At 44.9% G+C, this 17,979-nt stretch overlaps 1 protein-coding gene across 1 annotated transcript; it reads right to left on the reverse strand.

Annotated features, from left to right (window-relative positions):
• Nucleotides 1–64: 64 nt before the first annotated feature.
• DDB2 (damage specific DNA binding protein 2) lies at nt 65–17,860 on the reverse strand. Its single transcript, XM_082284022.1, is given in 13 exon segments — nt 65–1,113; nt 1,115–1,195; nt 1,198–1,286; nt 1,971–2,016; nt 2,324–2,488; nt 2,730–2,875; nt 3,432–3,609; nt 4,984–5,083; nt 6,151–6,317; nt 9,019–9,210; nt 9,841–9,971; nt 12,710–12,893; nt 17,113–17,860. Coding segments are annotated over 12 exon segments (1,545 nt in total). The 5' UTR covers nt 12,882–12,893; nt 17,113–17,860; the 3' UTR covers nt 65–1,035.
• Nucleotides 17,861–17,979: the final 119 nt, after the last annotated feature.

Genomic DNA, 17,979 nt, shown 5'->3' on the forward strand with positions numbered 1-17,979 from the left:
AACTTCTCCCCTACAAAAGTAGTTCAACAGTGTCCTCAAAGCAGCCACTCTCTCTAGCAAAGAATTTTAGTTTAGTACAAAATTTTATTGATATTAATACTGCAGAACTATAAAAGTGAATATGGAGGATCTGCACAGGCCTGGAGCCCATCCCATCCATCAACCTCTGGGACAGCAGCAAGGCCCCAGGCAGCCTTGTAAACAAACTAGAAAAAGCAAAACGTAACTGTTTAACAATAGTCTTGAGATTTGACTCTGAGCAGGGGTATTTGGAAGAAATCCCTCATTTCTGCTTTATAACACTCTTACCCAACATTCTGAAGCACATAGGCATGGGTGAAAAAAATTACCTAATCATTGGCAAGGAACAGCCTAGATCTCTGAAAATAGAAACTACAGAATCAGTAGGTGTCCAGCTCCATAATGTCCTTGAAATCCATGATAGAGACCTCTGGCATTATGTTCTTTGTGGTCCAGTTAAATAGCTACAAGCAGAGAACAGGCTAAGCTTGAGGTCTTGACAAACACACATTTTCCAAGCTTGCATATGGGAGAGATTGGTGTTTCCTAGGCCACCCAAGCTATCCATCACTTCACCCCTGTGAACATTCTATCTTTTCAGGATGTCAATCCTGTTAGCAAATGGTTTCTCAACTTGGTTGGGCTAGAACAGGCTGGGGACCCTGTCATGAGCTCCTCCAGTACAGTCTACAGGAAACAGTAACTTCTGAAAAGTGATGACAATCAGATATGGTAGGCTGAAAGCAGTAACTTCAGCAAGATCTGGGAACATCTTTGAAGTTTTCCTAGTGCCTCAGAAAATGAGTAGTAACTCCACTTGGAGGAACCCAGTACTGACACAGCTTTCTAAAAGGGGAGGCCAAGAGGATCAGGGAAGCAAGATCAGATCCAGGGAGGAAAGACAAAGTCTAATTCCCTGCATGGCTTATACTGCCCATTGCCAACAACTAAGTTTGGACCCTGGGATTCAGAAAGGATCAAAATACTAAATCAGTTCTCTAGATCCCTCTCTTTTCACTTCCTTCCCTGGGGTTTAAAATCACTGCTTTTTGTTCTCATCTCCTCCACCTCCCCAGACATTAACTTAGCTTTTGAGTTTGCTTGTGCCAGGGTTTGCCTGCCTCTGCCCTCCACGTCTGGATGAACTCCAGCTTCCAATCCCCTGTTCTCTCATGGTTCAATCTCCTTGTCTGTCATGGCTTTCAAAAGATGTTCGTGCTTCTTGGCCGCCATCTCCTCTTGGTTCCAGATCAGAATATTAAAGCCTGAGAAGAAAAATGCTGTGTATCAGAAACTCTACATCAATCATAATACCTTAGGCTATGTCACTTAAATGCCAGAAGTTCAAAAGACTTTTTCTGTTCTAAGGTATTTCCAAAGTATAGAGGATGCAAAAATAGTTATTGCAGATGCGATCTCCACATAGCCATGAACTCTGATCTAACTAAGAAATACAAGTAAGTCCTAATCTCATCTGTCACAGGTCTAAGACCTAAATCTACAGCTAACTTAATCCCACACAGCCTGCGAAAAACTGACTAATCTTGGCTCTGCGGTCTAGGAAATGAGAGAAATTAAACGGAGGGAAACGGTACAGTCTAGCTTTGGAAAAGGCTTTCCCCTCCTCCGTTGTTTCCTTCTACTGTTTCAGGGCCGGCAGGTGGCAGCAGCTCCCGGCTGCGGGGAGGCTTCCCACTCCAGACTTGATGTTCTCAGGAATGTTTCACAGGAGGTGACTACCAACCTGTTTCCCAAGTGCAAAGGTGTAAGACTGAAAGGAAGGTCTTGATCTCTTTCACCAATATAGGAAGTCATAATGGGCTACTAGCGAGTGGGATTTGGGAAAACTTCTCTCACAACTTTCTTTGAAAGAATCTGGAGTAACAAGCCAGCCCTTTTCTGGGGCTAGAACCCACACATGTTTAGTGCCCCAGGTTCTCTTTACTTACCCATGCCAGAAGCCAGTGTGTCTCCCATAGGGTTAAATTTATTGAGCTGAAAATGAAAACATAAGAGTCTGTAAGAGCACCACTGCTTATGTAACATCATAAGAGCACCACAGCTTATATAACAGCAACAAACCATCTGGAAAAAACAGTGTTTCCTAAGAGTATCACAAAAACCCCACAAAGGACCATGGACTAGCCCTGCTTGAGTCAGCAGTTTTAGCTGGCAGCCGTATCTCATGACAGCATGAGTCTGTCACAAGTAAACTGGATATGGTTCTAGTCCCTAACCCACGCCTCTTTCAGACAGAGAGCAGTGTTACTGACAGCTCTTTTGGCTGCAGCGCTCAGCTCACCGAGATGATGCCAGAAGCATTTGGATCGTAGAGCTGACAAACCATCTCGCCGGTGTTTCCATCAAACACGTCCACAGTTCGCAGCTCGCTCGGCGTGTACCCGGGGAACTTGGGGTCTGGGTAGCGACCTACCACAATGAGGTCATAGCGAGGATGCCACGTTGCCTGATCAGAAAACAGAGTCGTGGAAGATTAGAGAAAGGGACAGAGCTCAGCACTGACACAATCCAGACAACTGACACTGGGAGCAACTCTTACTGTATCCCACCCACAGCTTGAGGAACAGTGCTTGCAGCAGTGTAAATATCCACCCACCAGTGTAGTGTCTTGACCAGAAATCAGACCATTTCTGATTTGCAGAGGGCTGCTACCACCAAGCATGATGATGATCTTAGATTTAACTCACCTTAATAGGTGTGAGGTGCTGAAACTGCCTATGTGGATGTGGAATCAGATGCAGTGGCTTGGTCCAGTCTGAAGATGAGTAAACCCTGATTTCATTGTGCTGGTCTGTGGTCAAAAGCTTGGCACCATGTGTTGGGCTGAAGTAAGCTAGGAAAGTGGGACAATAAGGCAAACTAAAGATCACAGTGCTGTGACTGACAAGAAACATTAGTGTCACATTTTGCTGACTGAAAATCCATTACTGTTTCTTTAATTAAATAAATTCTTTAATTGGGATGTGAATATGGCTATGTCCCCCAACAGACAAGACTTTGACATGACAGACTACCTGTCTCAAACAAACTCAAAACTCTTAAAAAACTAAGATGAAACCTACTGTGCTGGATTACCTAAGAATAATATTTTTTCTCACTTCAGAATCACAGGAGGAAACACTGCAAAGAAAGGAACTTGCTCATTGCTTGCTTCACTTCTAAGGTACAGTGTCACAGTTTATACAGCAAGTCTTAAGAAGGTGCTGCAGCTGCCCTAGCCACCTCCCTGCCTCTGGCCACACATTCCAACAGCTTCTTTGCTTTAATTACTATGCAACTTGGAATATGAGCAAAACCTACCACTGCCACCACAATAAAAGCTGAGCTGAGTGGACTCTGAGCTGAGTGGACTCTCTGCAGACATCTATGCAATGAAATCCTTAACTCACCTGCATTAACAGGTTTCTCATGTGGAAGCAGATGAAGAAAGTTTGTTTTGTTTTTGATGTTTCTGAGGTCCCAGATTTTGACTGTCTGATCCACAGATGCTGTGGCAAACATCCACTCACATCGGGAGTTAAACTCTACATGAGTCACTTTCTTCCTGTGCAATTTCAGCTTCCAGATCTGCAGCAAACAGAAAATCATGCCAAAAAAAAAAAAAATCAAGATCTGGAGTAAAGAAATTGAATGATTATCTACTAGTGCAAGTAAAGAGGTCTTCCATTTATAGAGTAACAAAACTTCTAAAATACACCAAGAGTGTATTGACTGGAAACAAGAAAGAAAAAGAATGACCTTGGGAAATAACTATTTAATTCTAGAAGAACTCAGATCCATCAATTTATTACAGCTATGAGAAAAGAAAACACAACCCCGGGCTTTCATGGAGGGACGTATTAGTGTCACCATACAAAGCAACATCACATCTGGAAGACTTTAAGCAGTGCCAGACTTCCATGTGCAGAAAGATTTAAACAAACTGGAACACGTAGAGAAAACGTGCTGCCAAGATAATGAGAAGGAAGGAACTGCTTCGTGTGGAAAACCAAAAAACCTTGCTTTGTTTATCTAAGTAAAAAAAGTGAGAGGAGATTAAGTGGCTTCTAGAAACATGTCACCAAAGAAACATGAGGGTAGGACAAATATTTCAATTAACAACAATAACAACCTCAAAGTGGCCATGAATAAATTTCTATACAAAGCCAGAAGATTATCTCTAATCTAAAGGCTGAAGCTGGCCCATCCTCCCTAGAATAATGGGTATCTCCCAACTGCAGAAAAGACTGTCACATTCTTTCAGGGGAAAAAAAAAGTAAGTCAGCAACTAACCCTGAATAAGGACAAGTCACTTGGAGCACTCCTGACTCTGCCCACTACTGGGCACAGCTCATTGGGTGGCAAACTTTTACAGATGTTACCCTTACATGCAGGAGAGATGGCAGTGACAGTGTGACAGTACAGCAGGCTCTTGAAGCAGGGCCAACTCCAGCCCTCTCTCCTCTTTCACTACTACTCCAGGCTCACAGTCTGCCTCTGCCTGCCCTCTAGTGTCCAACGGCAGGAGTGCAATTTCCATCCCCAATATTCGCTGCATTACTGCTCCGTGCCTACCCCCAGGTCATGGAAGAGTGTACAGCAGAGCAGTACCTCCTAAATGATTCCCATCAGGGCACTAAGTTTCTGGACGTGTGAAGGTTCTTGGCAGAGGGTGCTCACATCTTCAGGTTACCCTATAATTACTCTGGCTAGTAGCAAATACTCTTAAGGAAATGGTAGCACATGAATAATTCCTTGTTTAGGAATTATTATAACACTCAACAATGTAAAAATGTCTGCTGGGTGGCAGAAGTGGAGGACTTCTCACCACCCAGACATGAGTGGACTCATCTCCTGAGCTGCAAGTCACTTGGCTCCTTTTTCCAGGGTCCCTGTAGAGTAGGAAAGCACATGAGCCATGAAGATTCTTGTAGAGGAGATGCTGCATGGAGCCATACAAACCTCTTCACCGGAAGTACTGAGCAGGACCACGTTGCCCACATTATCACCTGTCACCACTGCATGGCAGCTTGCAGAAACATCCACACTGCAGTACCAGCAACTAGAGAGAAAGACACAAATCAGTGCTCTTCCTACAGAAAAGTGGAGGCAGTGGAGTTCTGGTTCACATCTCATCCCTGATAAGGGATACTGCAACAGACTGTAACTGCAATCTCTTGCCTGGTGCTGTGGGCCTGAGTATCAGGAAGAAGGACGGCTTATCAGCAATGCTTTCTGTTGGTGACTGATGTGAAATAACTTCAAAGTAATTTCAAAGTGCTTATTAGGTGGAGTGTAACACATTGCAACAGTGGAACATAATAGAGGCTGAAGAACCACTTGGTACCTGCACATGAATATACCTTGGGAAAGATCAGAACATCCTTGGGACTTCGACAAATGTGGAGAAACAGCTTTAAAATTACATTTTCCACAGAACACTGAAGCAGCAGTAAAGACAGAAGCTTTGGACTGAAAAGCTACACACCAAACTGTCTCAACTTCATGCTCCAGGAAACAAAACTGAATAGAAACTTATCTGACAAAGACATCTTAATTCCAGTTCTCCTGGGAGGAGAAGGGCAGTGAGAATAAAGCTGGGGTCCTTTGGGAACTTGTAGCAAAAGCTTCACTTGCAAGATAAATTATTCTAAGAATTCAAGGCCATGGAAATGAACATGGTGAGCCTGAAGCCTGCAAAAGGGCCACAGGGTAAACTCAATAACCTGAAACTCAGATTGTGCAGGAATGTTGTGTGGCTTTCCTTATGCTACCTGAACTGCCACTGACAAAACAGACTACTGACAACAATGAAGAGGAGGAAGCTACCCTGCTCTTCTCACCTCACACTTCCTAAAGTGAAAAGCTGTCAGTATCTGCAAGATGGGAGATGGCATCACCAGAAAGCAACACAGGAAGATGCAGGCAGCATGCTCAGCTAATGTAAAAGCCTAAGAACCCTAGTGGCTACCTAGCAACCAGGATCCTGTCTCCAAGCTCCCCCACGGGACCAATTCATACCAAGAGTCTCCTAACACTGGCAGAGATGATGATGTTAGAGATCTAAAGGAGCAATGCAGCATTAACCCCAAGGAACAGAGAATTAACCTTGCAGTGCCCTCTTCTCACCAAACATTATGATGCTCATGGCCACAGTCCAGGGCACGAGAGATCACCTGCACCGCTCTGCCCTCAAGATCCTGCAGACTTAGGGTGCCATCACCTGATGCCACATAAAGCTTCTCTGCCTCATAAGGACTGAACTTGATGTCTCCGAGAGAATCTCCTGGCCCTTTCTGAAATACACACAAAGCCAAGAGACATCAAGGTTAGAGTGGAAGTCAAAATCTTAATTCAACAGTCACCTCCTGGAATACACTGCCAGTTTCTCTAGGTACAAGCACTGCTTTCTGGCAGAGCACGTACACAAGAACTCTTTTTTTCTAACCTGTTTCAAATCTGAGCACATACATTCCGAGCCTTCAAGTTCACCCTCACCACTTTGGGCTGCAAACCTCATTAGCAGCAAGCACTGCTGCTTCTATAAAGGGGTAAGACTAATCTGCAGTGAACCACCTGGCTCAGACCATGCTTAGGAGATCACAGCAAAACCAGCACCATTCCATGCATAAACCACATAAAATCTCTTGATAGCCCAGTACCAAGCTTTTCTCACAGAGACTACATTCTCTAGCTCCCTACAGGCTGCTTCCAGTGCTGTATCTGGTCTTTCTCAAGGTACCAACATGCAGGAGAAACCAAGTGCAAATCTTACTGCTAACCCCATGGCACAGGAATCTTATGTTCTATGTTATGTTGTACTGTTACTATTGTTATGTTGTTTTCCCCCAGCCTGTGTCCTGAGGAAAAGTGGAAACCCTACACAAATACAGAAGAAAAGAGAGCAAGCTGGGAGTCCCCAAACTCTTTGGTAATCAAGTGCAGTCCATTTGCTGCTCACAGAACAACTACTTAGTAAAGTCTCACTGTAAATACTAGGTTTCAAGAGGCCAATGAAGATAAAAAAAGGCCTGCCCATAGAGCCTGCCAGTCCTCACAGCAGTAGGAGGATGGCATGCCCTGTCAAATCCAGGCATCACTGTTGTGACAGGTATCCCACTGGGACACAAGATCCTCGTGTCTCAGGACCCCGTTTATCTCTCCTTGCTCACCTGACCAGTCATCCCAGCACGACTTGGGTTCACCTTCTGCCCTATTGCAAGTTTGCAGCTGAACAGCCAAATTAAAAAGCAAGCATGAAAGCTGCCACTCAGAAGGAATTGGGTGGGGGAAAGTAAAGTGGAAGCTAACTCAAATTCTCTCACTTACCTTCAAGCACAGAACTCAAGTAACTAATTGAAGAGCTCAGGCTTCCACATGAGTCCACAGAAAAAACAACAGTCTTAAGAAGATAATTCTGAGAGCATCTTCTACAACTCATCTCCTCTTTTCACTCACTACTGAATGAACACAGACTCTTAATTTTGATATTTTAGATAAGCACCAGAAGCTTGGTGGGATGAATTGGTGTGACCCTAATGGCAGGCACTGCTTGAAGTCAGTGGCATTTGTGGAGAAGCATGGAGGCAACTATGAATTGTCCTGTAAAAACCATCTGACAAGAAGCAGCACTGCTAGCAGGTGAAGAGGTTAGAAGGTCTCCACGGCAGAGAGCTTTGTGATGTGTTAAGAACAGACAACCGAGGAAATCCACTGGACCCCCACTCTCTCACGTACAACAGGAAGTAAGCATCATAAAAGAGTCCCTCCCCAGTAGTGTAAAGCTCTTTCCTACCCACTACCCCATTTCAAGGAAAAATAAAAAGAATGAGCCTCTGAAATTCAGAGGATAAAGGACATGTATACAGGGAAGCGGAAGCCCAGCTCTCACATATTAGAGACAAACATCTCTCTCTCTGTTTCTCTTGCTCTCTGTAGTGCTTCTGCCAGCAGGACACAGAGGCCCAAAGCATTACTGTATTCTTACTCCCAGTCCTCGGTGCTGGTGAAGACCCGGACAGTATGGCCATTAAAATCCTGCAGGGTGGTAGTGCCGGCAACTGACGCAGTGTACAGCTGACTAGGGTTAAAAGGGTTAAACTTCATTGCTGTGATGGCCCCTCCAGCTCCCATCTACAAGGAAGGGGATGAACAAAAGAAAAATCCACTGAGTGATGGGGAAGGAGAAAAGTGTGTTCTGTAAGTCTGCAGTCACTGCTATGTCTTTAATAGTAACAGTGAAACACACCACAGTCCTCTAAGAAGGAAAGAAGATAACCATGTCTCCCATATGATGGTTGTCTAAACCGGGAGCAGCCCTCCTGGAGGACTAATCTGCAATTCCTTCAGTCCCCGGGCAAGGTATTCCCTTGCTGTCTGGCACCACACTATTTACAAAAAGAGAAAGGTGACTCTGGAATTTCTGGAGGATAGACCTCTCAATGTGTATCTGTCTTAATTTAGAAAGGTGATACAAGTTACAAAGTCTTTGAGCCCCTTCTGGAATGGAAATGGCTGAATACAACAATGAGGGGGTATGCCAGCTGTACAAACCGTTCATTCTACCTTTGTTTCTCACTTGAGATAAAGGCCCCTTGTTTATCCCCAAAGATGTTTCTTCATCTGGCACAATAAAAGGTGAGCAGAGAAAGATCGAGACCTAAACCAGACATAAAGAGACCTAAACTCTCTGCCTACTTGTTTCTGGCATCCCTTTAAGGTAACTGTTTGAGCAGTTGCTGCATTATTTTTCCACTGAGCACACACCAAGTGCTGCTTCATTATGAACTTAATCACCATGCCTCATGTTTCTCCAGTGCTAGAACAGTCTGGGACTTGGGAATAGACATGCTGTTGCATCTCAGTCCTACCCGTAACTGGCTACTCTGAAACCCAAGACCCTTATGTGCGTCTCACAACAGACCTCAGTTTTTATCTGCAGTATTTCATAGTACTCCAGTTTTCCCTCCCACCCCTTCCTCACATAGAGAGGCTTACCCCCTTTATGAAGCAGGTTTTAGCAAGTACTTCACAGTCCCAAAGGATGATGTCTCCACCTTTGGAACCGACAGCTAGTGTACTGGGGTGTGTTGGGTGCCATTCCAGGCATGTCACTCTCCTGTCAAAGGGACTTGCTCTTCGAAAGAGGCAGTATGAGGAAAGAGAACGTAGAAAAGCCAGTTCCAGTCTCTGTTAAAAAGGTAAAGAGAATTATGACTTTTGCAAGCATCCCTGAGATTCTCTGAATGAGGAATGCTAACAATTTCTAACTGTCATTAGTATGTTCACACAAAATTCTTAACAACAAAGCTCTCTCAGGTGCTTCCCACCTATGGATGTTACAGAAATAATTAATTTTCAAATTAAAGGCATACAGGTCTGTGAAACAGTAAAACATTATGGACTGGATGGCTATGTCTGTGAAGGGGAAAAAAATCAACACCTAACCTGACAAGATGAGCGAAGTAGAGTGGATACAAGAACAATATCACAAAACAGCATGCAAAGTCAGATCAGCGTGCAAAAGTATCACTGAGCAACAACTCAACTGGTAGAGTGGGCAGGTTTAAATATGATTCAAGGAAGTACGGAATTAACAGAGGATAAAAATCGACAGGGCTGGGTCAACCAAAAGGGAAAGCCATCTCAGCTCTTGCATTTTACAGGATTAAGAAACATAAGGGTGCACCAGACTTGGAGCCACAAACTGTACATGTGAGGAACTTTTTAGGCCCCTTTAAAGTTCTTCTGCTTGTGTTGAAGATCTTTTTATGCAGGGAGCTGAGATGTCCAACAGGTCTGGAAGGAGACACTCCTCACCTGCCTGAGCTGTGCCTGAATGGGGCCTCCCAGCATTTTCTGGTAGACATAATGAACAATGCTGCACCGCCGCTCCAGCTGAGAGGAAAGGACTCTCTTGTTTCTCATCACAAACCCACCTCCACTGCAACCTGCTAGTGAGGAAAAGAGTAAAACTTACCCATTAGCAACACCTGTCATGCTCATTCACTAAACAATATAGGAAGACATCTGCATTTGCTGCTACATCCATGAAAAGCTTCAGCCACAAGATAAAAGCCTCGAAATAATTCTTACACATCTGTGGTGCAGCAGCTTCTGCACTTAGGGAGTCCAGTGCATCCCATAGCCCACCACAGCTTTGTGTATGCTTCCTCTTGTTAAAGCTTCCTTCTCTTTGCCAAAGATTTATCAAAGACAACAGGAAAGGACTAAAGCAATGCCACAGGTGGGTGGTGCAGCTCTTGGACAGCGTACAATTTGAATGTTTCATACCCAAAACACAATGCTGCTATCCAAAGCCCCAGCAACTTGGAAATATGCCATGAGAGGTGGTAAGCCCCTGCATACAGCAAAAGAAAGGTCATACGTGTGATCAGCAGGAACACCTGAAAATTTCCCAAGTATGGCAAGATGAGCTCCCGCACAGTTCCTGAAATGCCTGCCTGTGAATCAGAATTTTCTGTCTGCTCATGCTGTAGCCCATACAGTCTGCCCACAGTGCTGTGAGTTTTGTTTTTGATAATAGACTTGCTGACACCTCATGGCCTGAAAACCTTTCTGTTTGGAGTCATTTTTGCTGAGAGCACAGCTTGTTTCTACATTTTGTTCATGTTCCAAGTTTTTATCTTCAGGGACCTTTATGTTAAAACTACATCTGTTCAGTCCCCACACCAATGGTTTGTAACACCCCAGGGGATATAAATGTCAAATGCATTTCTTAAGAAACATAAATGCTATATTCATTTAAGGACATCTATTTTAAAAAAAACCCACAAACAGAAGACTGAAACACATGGATCATTCTATTGGATTAGAACCTAAATTAAATCTTTCTTTAATGCAATGCTGGAGAAATGCACACTTCTTTGTTCACATGCCAACATAGTGCAAATACTTGTCACACCTGTTGAAATAGGTACAAAAGTATTTCTATTCTAATTCCTTTTTTTCACTGAAGAATTAGTATCCACAGTTCCTTCTTCAGAGGAAACAGAAATTGAGGGTTTTTTTCAGATTCCATTTTAAAATGAAGGATAATCTATTAGAAACAAAGCTTCTGGCCTTTTTGGAATCAGCTGAAATAAACCTTTTAAAAGGCGGTTTAATTGTAAGAAATGGAAACTGTTCTATCTGGATCAGGAGAAAAAAAAAAAATTTCCAAACACATACAAACTGGAACACAGAGTGGAAAAGCTCAAATACAAAGGTCTTCACCTTTTTAAGAAAGGATTAAGGGAAAAATATGATAAGCCTCATTTTTCTGAAGTATCTTACAGAATTGGTAGATGCTTACCAAATATGAAAAAGAGGCCCTGAAGTTACAATAAAATAATGTAGCTAAGTTAACTACAGAAGGTGTTTCAACTATCTACAATTATACACAAAACTCCTTTCAAACAGAACATTTTGCCTCCACAGTCACTGTTCACCCTGCTAACTCCTCCAAGTTTGGACTTACAGACCACACAACAGAAATGTGCAAAATCATAGAACTCCTATATCTTTGGCTGTTGAAAAACACTTCAGTAATTTCTGGATACTTAAGCCAGAATTGTACAGAAAACTCATAGTATCTCCACACAAGGCAATAACCCTAGTGATCTCCTAAACCACTGATAGAATTTAAGGTTTTATCTGAGAAAAGAAGGCTGAGGAGAGACCATGTTGCTCTCTACAACTACCTGAAAGGAGGCTGTAGGGAGAGGGGGGTTGGTCTCTTCTCCCAAGTAACAAGTGATAGGAAGGAGGAAAGGGTCTCTACTTGCACCAGGAGAGGTTTAGATTGGCTATTATAAAAAATTTCTTCACTGAAAGAGTTGTCAAGTATTGGAACAGGCTGCCCAGGGAAGTGGATGAGTCCCCATCCCTAAAGATATTTAAAAGATGTGTAGATGTGGTTTAGCAGTGGACTTCGCAGTGCTGGGTTAACACTTGAACTCTACAATCTTAAAGGTCTTTTCAAACCTAAATTATTCTATGAAGTTGCTGTAGGTAAAGTCTAGACAATTTCCTTGATAATGCAAAGCATTAAACGTTCCAGTATATTAGAAATTAATGACAAGTCCACATTACATCAAAAATCTTTTGAGATTTTCTTTTTACCTAAGTTAGACACTAAAGGAAAAAAATGCCATGAGAAGTAATTAGAGGAAATTCTGTCCATTCTAGTCTGAACATAGGTAGGAAGAATTCCTAGTTACTGTAGTAGAAGTTAGAACACGGAAAGAATGGGGTGCAAATACCTATTCAGACTGGATGCTGTAGGACACCAACCTTAGGACTACTAACTGCATTCTGAATTGCATGAGAGAAACAATGTATTACAAGATTGGTCTGTCCTACACTAAAGCAGAGATCTGGTAATACAGGAATTCCACAAAACCACCCTCAAATGAGCTGTAACAGCATCTTCAGTGCTTCAGGCTTTTACCAAGGGGTATGGAGTCTCAAAACTTAAAACATTCATGCACGCACACACACTCACTAGACAGAAACTTGGAGAATGTACTACCCCAATACAAGTCTACCTATTAGTTCAACATCTAACCCCATCTGAACACTCATGTCTGAACATGCTTCTTGGCATTCTCCCTCCTCAACTAGTCAATGCCTGTCATTTGCAGTAAATCTGGTAGGGAGAAAGAGTAAGGATCTGAGGAAATGTTACCGATTTTCCCTGATGGTTTAGATGTTTTTCTCACAAACAACCTCTTTTCTTGTTTCTCATTCCCTCGTTCCCCATAGTCCCGCTTCCTCTTCCCAGCTGATTTTGCCTCTTCTGGCCAATGCTGACATGCCCTCTCACGTTTCTTGTCCTTTGGCTGGTTCACTGGAGCCATTCTGTCTGACCCCTGAAAGCAAACAAAGCATGGAAGGTAAGACTGTCATTCTTTTAACCAGAGAACAGAGAGGAAAACTGGAATGAAACACATCCCAGTAGTCTGAAGGTAGCGATTAGACCTGTATCCTCTCTCATTGGCACGACTCTAGCTTTTTGTTGTTCTCTACAGAAGAGAGGAACAGGTTCAAAAATATCTTCTTTGTTCACATATGAAAATTAACGTATCCTAAAGCACTAGAATATGTTTTGACAGATGTGCCTCTACCAGACTTTTAAGCCTGAAACCCACAGATTTGCACAAAGTACATCTGTGAAACCACATAATACCCTAACTGTTTCTCTAGTAGCTCACACTGAGCTCTTTAGATTCAGCTAAGTGAAAGGTCAGAGTTTTTATAACGATGGCCAGGGTTGACTGGCCTTGCAACAAATGGGCTCAGAAGGTACTTCCTGCATAACAGCCACTTTTCCTCACAACCACCACCTGGCATGTGGATTGGGCTCCTGCACCGCCTGGCAACCACACCTGAACTGTTCCTCTGACCGGTGGGATTCAGCCACTCGTGTCCCGCGTTATGACGGCCATGACGCCACCAAGCCCCTGAGGAAAAGCATGGGCCTCCCACGGCCTTCTCTGCAGGCGGCGGGCTGTGCGCCAAACGCCGTCCGTAGCTGCAGTTCTTTCCCGCAGAGCATCCCTAGGCTGAGCCTGTGCTCGCGTTGAGCTCGTTTAGAACTCCTGAATGGCGGTCACGGATATCTGCCCGTGTTACATATAGCTCGGCAGGCACGGCGCAGGCTCTCCCCCAGGCAGCGCCCCCCACCCGGCGCCACGGGGACTCGCGCGGGGCCGCCCCGCAGCCCCCGGCCCGGCCCGGCCCGGCGCCCCCGCGTCCTGGGCGGAAGGGCCACCCCGCTCTCACCTGCGCTCTGGCGGCCTCGGCTCCCCCGGCGCCGCCGCGGCCGGCGGGCACACTGGCCCCTCCCCCGCGGTTTCATAACCGGGGCGGGAACGGGGGGCAGCGGCTTCAGCCCGGCCCCACGGAGCGGCACCGAGTTCGCCGGCCATGGTGGCCGCCGCCGCCCTTCGCCGCGGAGGGGCAGCGGCAGCGGCAGGGGAAGGCCGAGGAGGGCTCGGGGCATTTGCCCAGCCGCTGCCGGCCTCCCCGGCCATCTGCATGAGCAGCGTCTCCGGCTGCCCTGGAGCGAGAGGCGGCTGCGAGGGTCACGCTCGCCTGAAACGCGCGATCCGTCTTTGTCTGCCTGTTGTTTATTTCGGGCAGCACGTAAAATCATACGCCCCTCAATAGTTTCTAGAGCACCAAATTGGCCTATTAAAGCTGTTTGGTAAGGGCCCAAACACGGCAATCAAAAAAAAAAAAAAAAAAAAAAATTCAAAACTCATTTCCATAAGAAAATGTACCTGGTGTTGGAACTTAACAACAAAAGGCACTTCAAAAGCTGGTAGGTAACAAAGTCTCGAGAGCAGCTCAGAGAGTACCAGATCCTACACGACGAAGCTGACAAGAATGGGGAAGGAAGAGCTCTTACCAACACAGAGGGAGGTACCAGCACTTCCCCCAGCACCTGCAAAGGAGGCTGCTGTCTGCCGGCCATGTTGCGTGGGGAACCTTATCCCTTATCTCTGGAGAAGTAGGGTCCCCTGCTTCAGGCCTACCAGTAACAATGCTGGCTATGAACACAGGTCCTAGAATAGCTGTACGTAGCCATGCCTTCTGTAGGGTTTGGTTTCAGGTGCTACTATTTTTTGCACTATAACTATAGTTTCGGATTTTCTCACATACTAGAAAATGCACAGAAAAACTACCCAGAAAAACAGCAAACACTCAGTCTCTGCTTTTTTGCTGAACAGTAACAAAGTTTAGTTGCTGCCACCCTGTATCAGAATGCCATACACAAAAATGATAATCACTAACACAATGGTTTTGGACATGTACATCAACCCAGTTAGCAAGTCTTAAAGTCTCATCAGGCACTTTTGTAATAACACAGCATTTGTCTTCGAACTGTACCCATTAGCAAAAAACAGCAAGAGGAATAACTGATCATAGCACTTCCCTTCTTGCCTCTGAAGCCTCAAAAGCTTGATTTCTGTGAAGAAAATCTACTATCGAAAAACATCCTTCATATCTTGACAGTGATCAACAGTTTTCTTCTACAGGCCTGCAGAAGTCTTCGTCATAGGATCCCAAAGAAAATTTTGATGCTGTTATCCAAGTTATCTCCAGCAAAGATGAGAGCTTCCTGTCCCCACCCCTTTTGTTTCTCAGCAGTATTGTCCCCCACGCAGAGAACACACAGCGTAACCTACACAGTTCCCTCTTGGAGCTAACCCAGTTAGCATTTTTTAGAAATGGAATGGAATAGAAAAGAGTAGAAAAGACTATTTTGTACGGAACAGACCTACATCGAGCACCTAGTCCAACTACCTGACCAGTTCAGGGCTGACCTAGTTAAAGGCTGGTATTAAAAGCATTGTCCAAATGCCTCTTAAAAACTGACAGCTTGGGGCATTGGCCACCTCTCTAGAAAGCTTGTTCTGGTGTTTGACCATTTTCTCTGCAAAGAAATGCTTTGAAATGTCCAGTCTAAGCCTCCCCTGGTGCAGCTTCAAACCACTCCCACGCATCCTATCACTAGATCCCAGGGAGAGGAGATCAGCACCTCTCGTCTCCACTTCCCCTTCTCAGGAAGCTGTAGGGAGCCATGAAGTCATGCCTCAGCCTGCTTTTCTCCAGCCTAGACAAGCCAAACTCTGGACACAGTGGAGAACTTCAACATCGTTCTTAAAATGTGAGTCCCAGAACTGCACACAGTACTCAAGATGAGGCCACATGCTAAATACATTGTTTGTGTCGATGACTAACACCAAGTTTGCTTTCTCTCTAGAAAATCACCAGATATTTTTGTAATTATTATCCACTAAGGGCAAGAACAGCAGATAGTACACAATTCATGCACATAAAAAACGCCACTGGCCTGACATCCCACAGCTCAGTGTCCAGATGGTACTCTGAGCAAGCCAGAGAAAGACTAATTTGAGAAAATATTCTTTAATGTATTTACTGTCTCACACTCTTCAAACTACAGTATGCAACAAAGTCAGAGGAGTATAATTCTGCACGGGCAGGATATTACGCTTATTTTTATGATGCCTTTTGTCAGATGTACAATTATGTTGAGGCTCTGCCTCAGTTATGGGACATGGTTCTCTCCCACAGAATAAAGCAGTCTTGTCACTGGGTCTGGTAAAGCTATATTGTAACTAAGATCAGCTTCATGGTATTGGCAATACCATTAGGTGTTCTGCCTCCTTGTTGCCAGAATCTTTGTCCAAAGCATGAATATTTTGGGCTACTTTAGTCTCACTACTGATGTACATACCATTAGAGCAACTAGAGTTTGCCATGCACATGAAAACAAGCCTGTATTCCATAAAAAAGACAAAACATAAAACCCTAGTGATGAAAGATATCTATGCTATCTGACCTCCTGCTGTCCCATGACCATTGCTAAGCTGCCCATACTAGGAAAATTAACAAAAAGATCACTATCATTACAACCTCGTTTACCCGAGCATCCCATCTTCCCCAAGCCATTCCAGCCTTCCAGGAAAGTATTCCAACAGCCATGCTATTTAGTACTCTTGCTTTGCAATCAGTATTGGTGGTAGCCAGGTCCCACATGGACAGCATCTATCTTAGATGCTCTATCTTAAATGCACATGGGATATCAATACAGAAATGAGCATGAAAATATAACATAGGGCAAACACTGGATATAGACTATTAATGGATGACAGGTGTTTGCTTTTTCTGACCTTCATTAATGTACATTAATTTGATAATGGAATTAAAAACTCAGAACTTAATTGAATTAGGGAGTATCTATGCCAAAGAGTTGGGTTCAGTTTTGTTTTGGTAAGAGACAGAGTTGTCACTTATACTCTCAATTGTGATTAACTCTGAGGATAAGATAAGCATCTTATGTCACTTTTTTAAACAATGCTCATGGTGACACCATAGCAAATGACCTGTCATGGGTGTCCACCTTCCAGGGACCCCATGCTGGTAAAAGCAAAGGATTGGTCTCAAACAAAATTAGGTGGAATGGTTTCTCATGTCCACTTTCTAACACAGCATTTCACTGCATGCAAAGAGCATCAGCACAGTTACTTTTCTGGCTCTTATGAAATCTAGGGCACTTACTTGTAAAGAAAGGCAAAACACCCAAGTACTACTCCAGAGAAGTGGAAAATTTATGGCATGCTCTTTTCTCTCTTCCTTCTGCAAGGCTCTCAGTCTTTCCTTTTTCCACCAATTGAATAAACATCACTGCAAACCCACAGCTGGTCCTTGGAATTGTGTCCCAAGTCACTTGGAAGCAGTCAAGAGGAGGCGGGCCAGCAAGGTCTCCTGGTGCTCCAAGTACAAGCCCTGCCCCAGGGGAAATTGCACTCGGGGCCTGGCGTTGCAAAAGGAAACGCTGGCAGGCAAACTCCCTGGCATTTAGAAAACAGCTGGTGTCATCTGAAACGCTCCGACGACTTAAAAGATGAGGTCCGGATTATTCAGATAGAGGTTTTCAGAGGAATGGGTGACTGAAAACAGCTAGATGGATCGGTCTGAAAAAGAAAGACGGATGCCAAGGCGAACAGAGGTGATGCCACCCTCTAAGCCCAGGGAGAGTTACCCACGCCACGCTCACAAGCGAGACCATAGCACTCCACTTGGGTGGGAGCCGGCCTTGGGGAACCTCCTGCTGCAACACACCAGGGCGGCTCCTGCAGGTCAGCTGGCCGGCACAGCACACAGATGAACGAACTCACGGACAGGAGTCGAACTCACGGCTGGGCCGAGCAGGCAGCTCCTCAAAGGGCTGCCTCCCTCCGGCCCCCGGTGCCCGCCACGAGGGGGATCCCGGCCCGGCAGGCTTCCCTCAGACCCCTCCTCACCCCACGGCCGACCCCAGACCCACGCCAATGTGGAGGTGATGGGAAACGACGACAGGAGTCAGCGCTGCCCTCCCAGCACCCTCTCCCGGCCCCACCTGCCTGGGCAGAGCCCGCTCCCGTT

The sequence above is a fragment of the Coloeus monedula genome (assembly GCF_965178545.1).
Source record: "Coloeus monedula genome assembly, chromosome: 6".
NCBI lineage: Eukaryota > Metazoa > Chordata > Aves > Passeriformes > Corvidae > Coloeus > Coloeus monedula.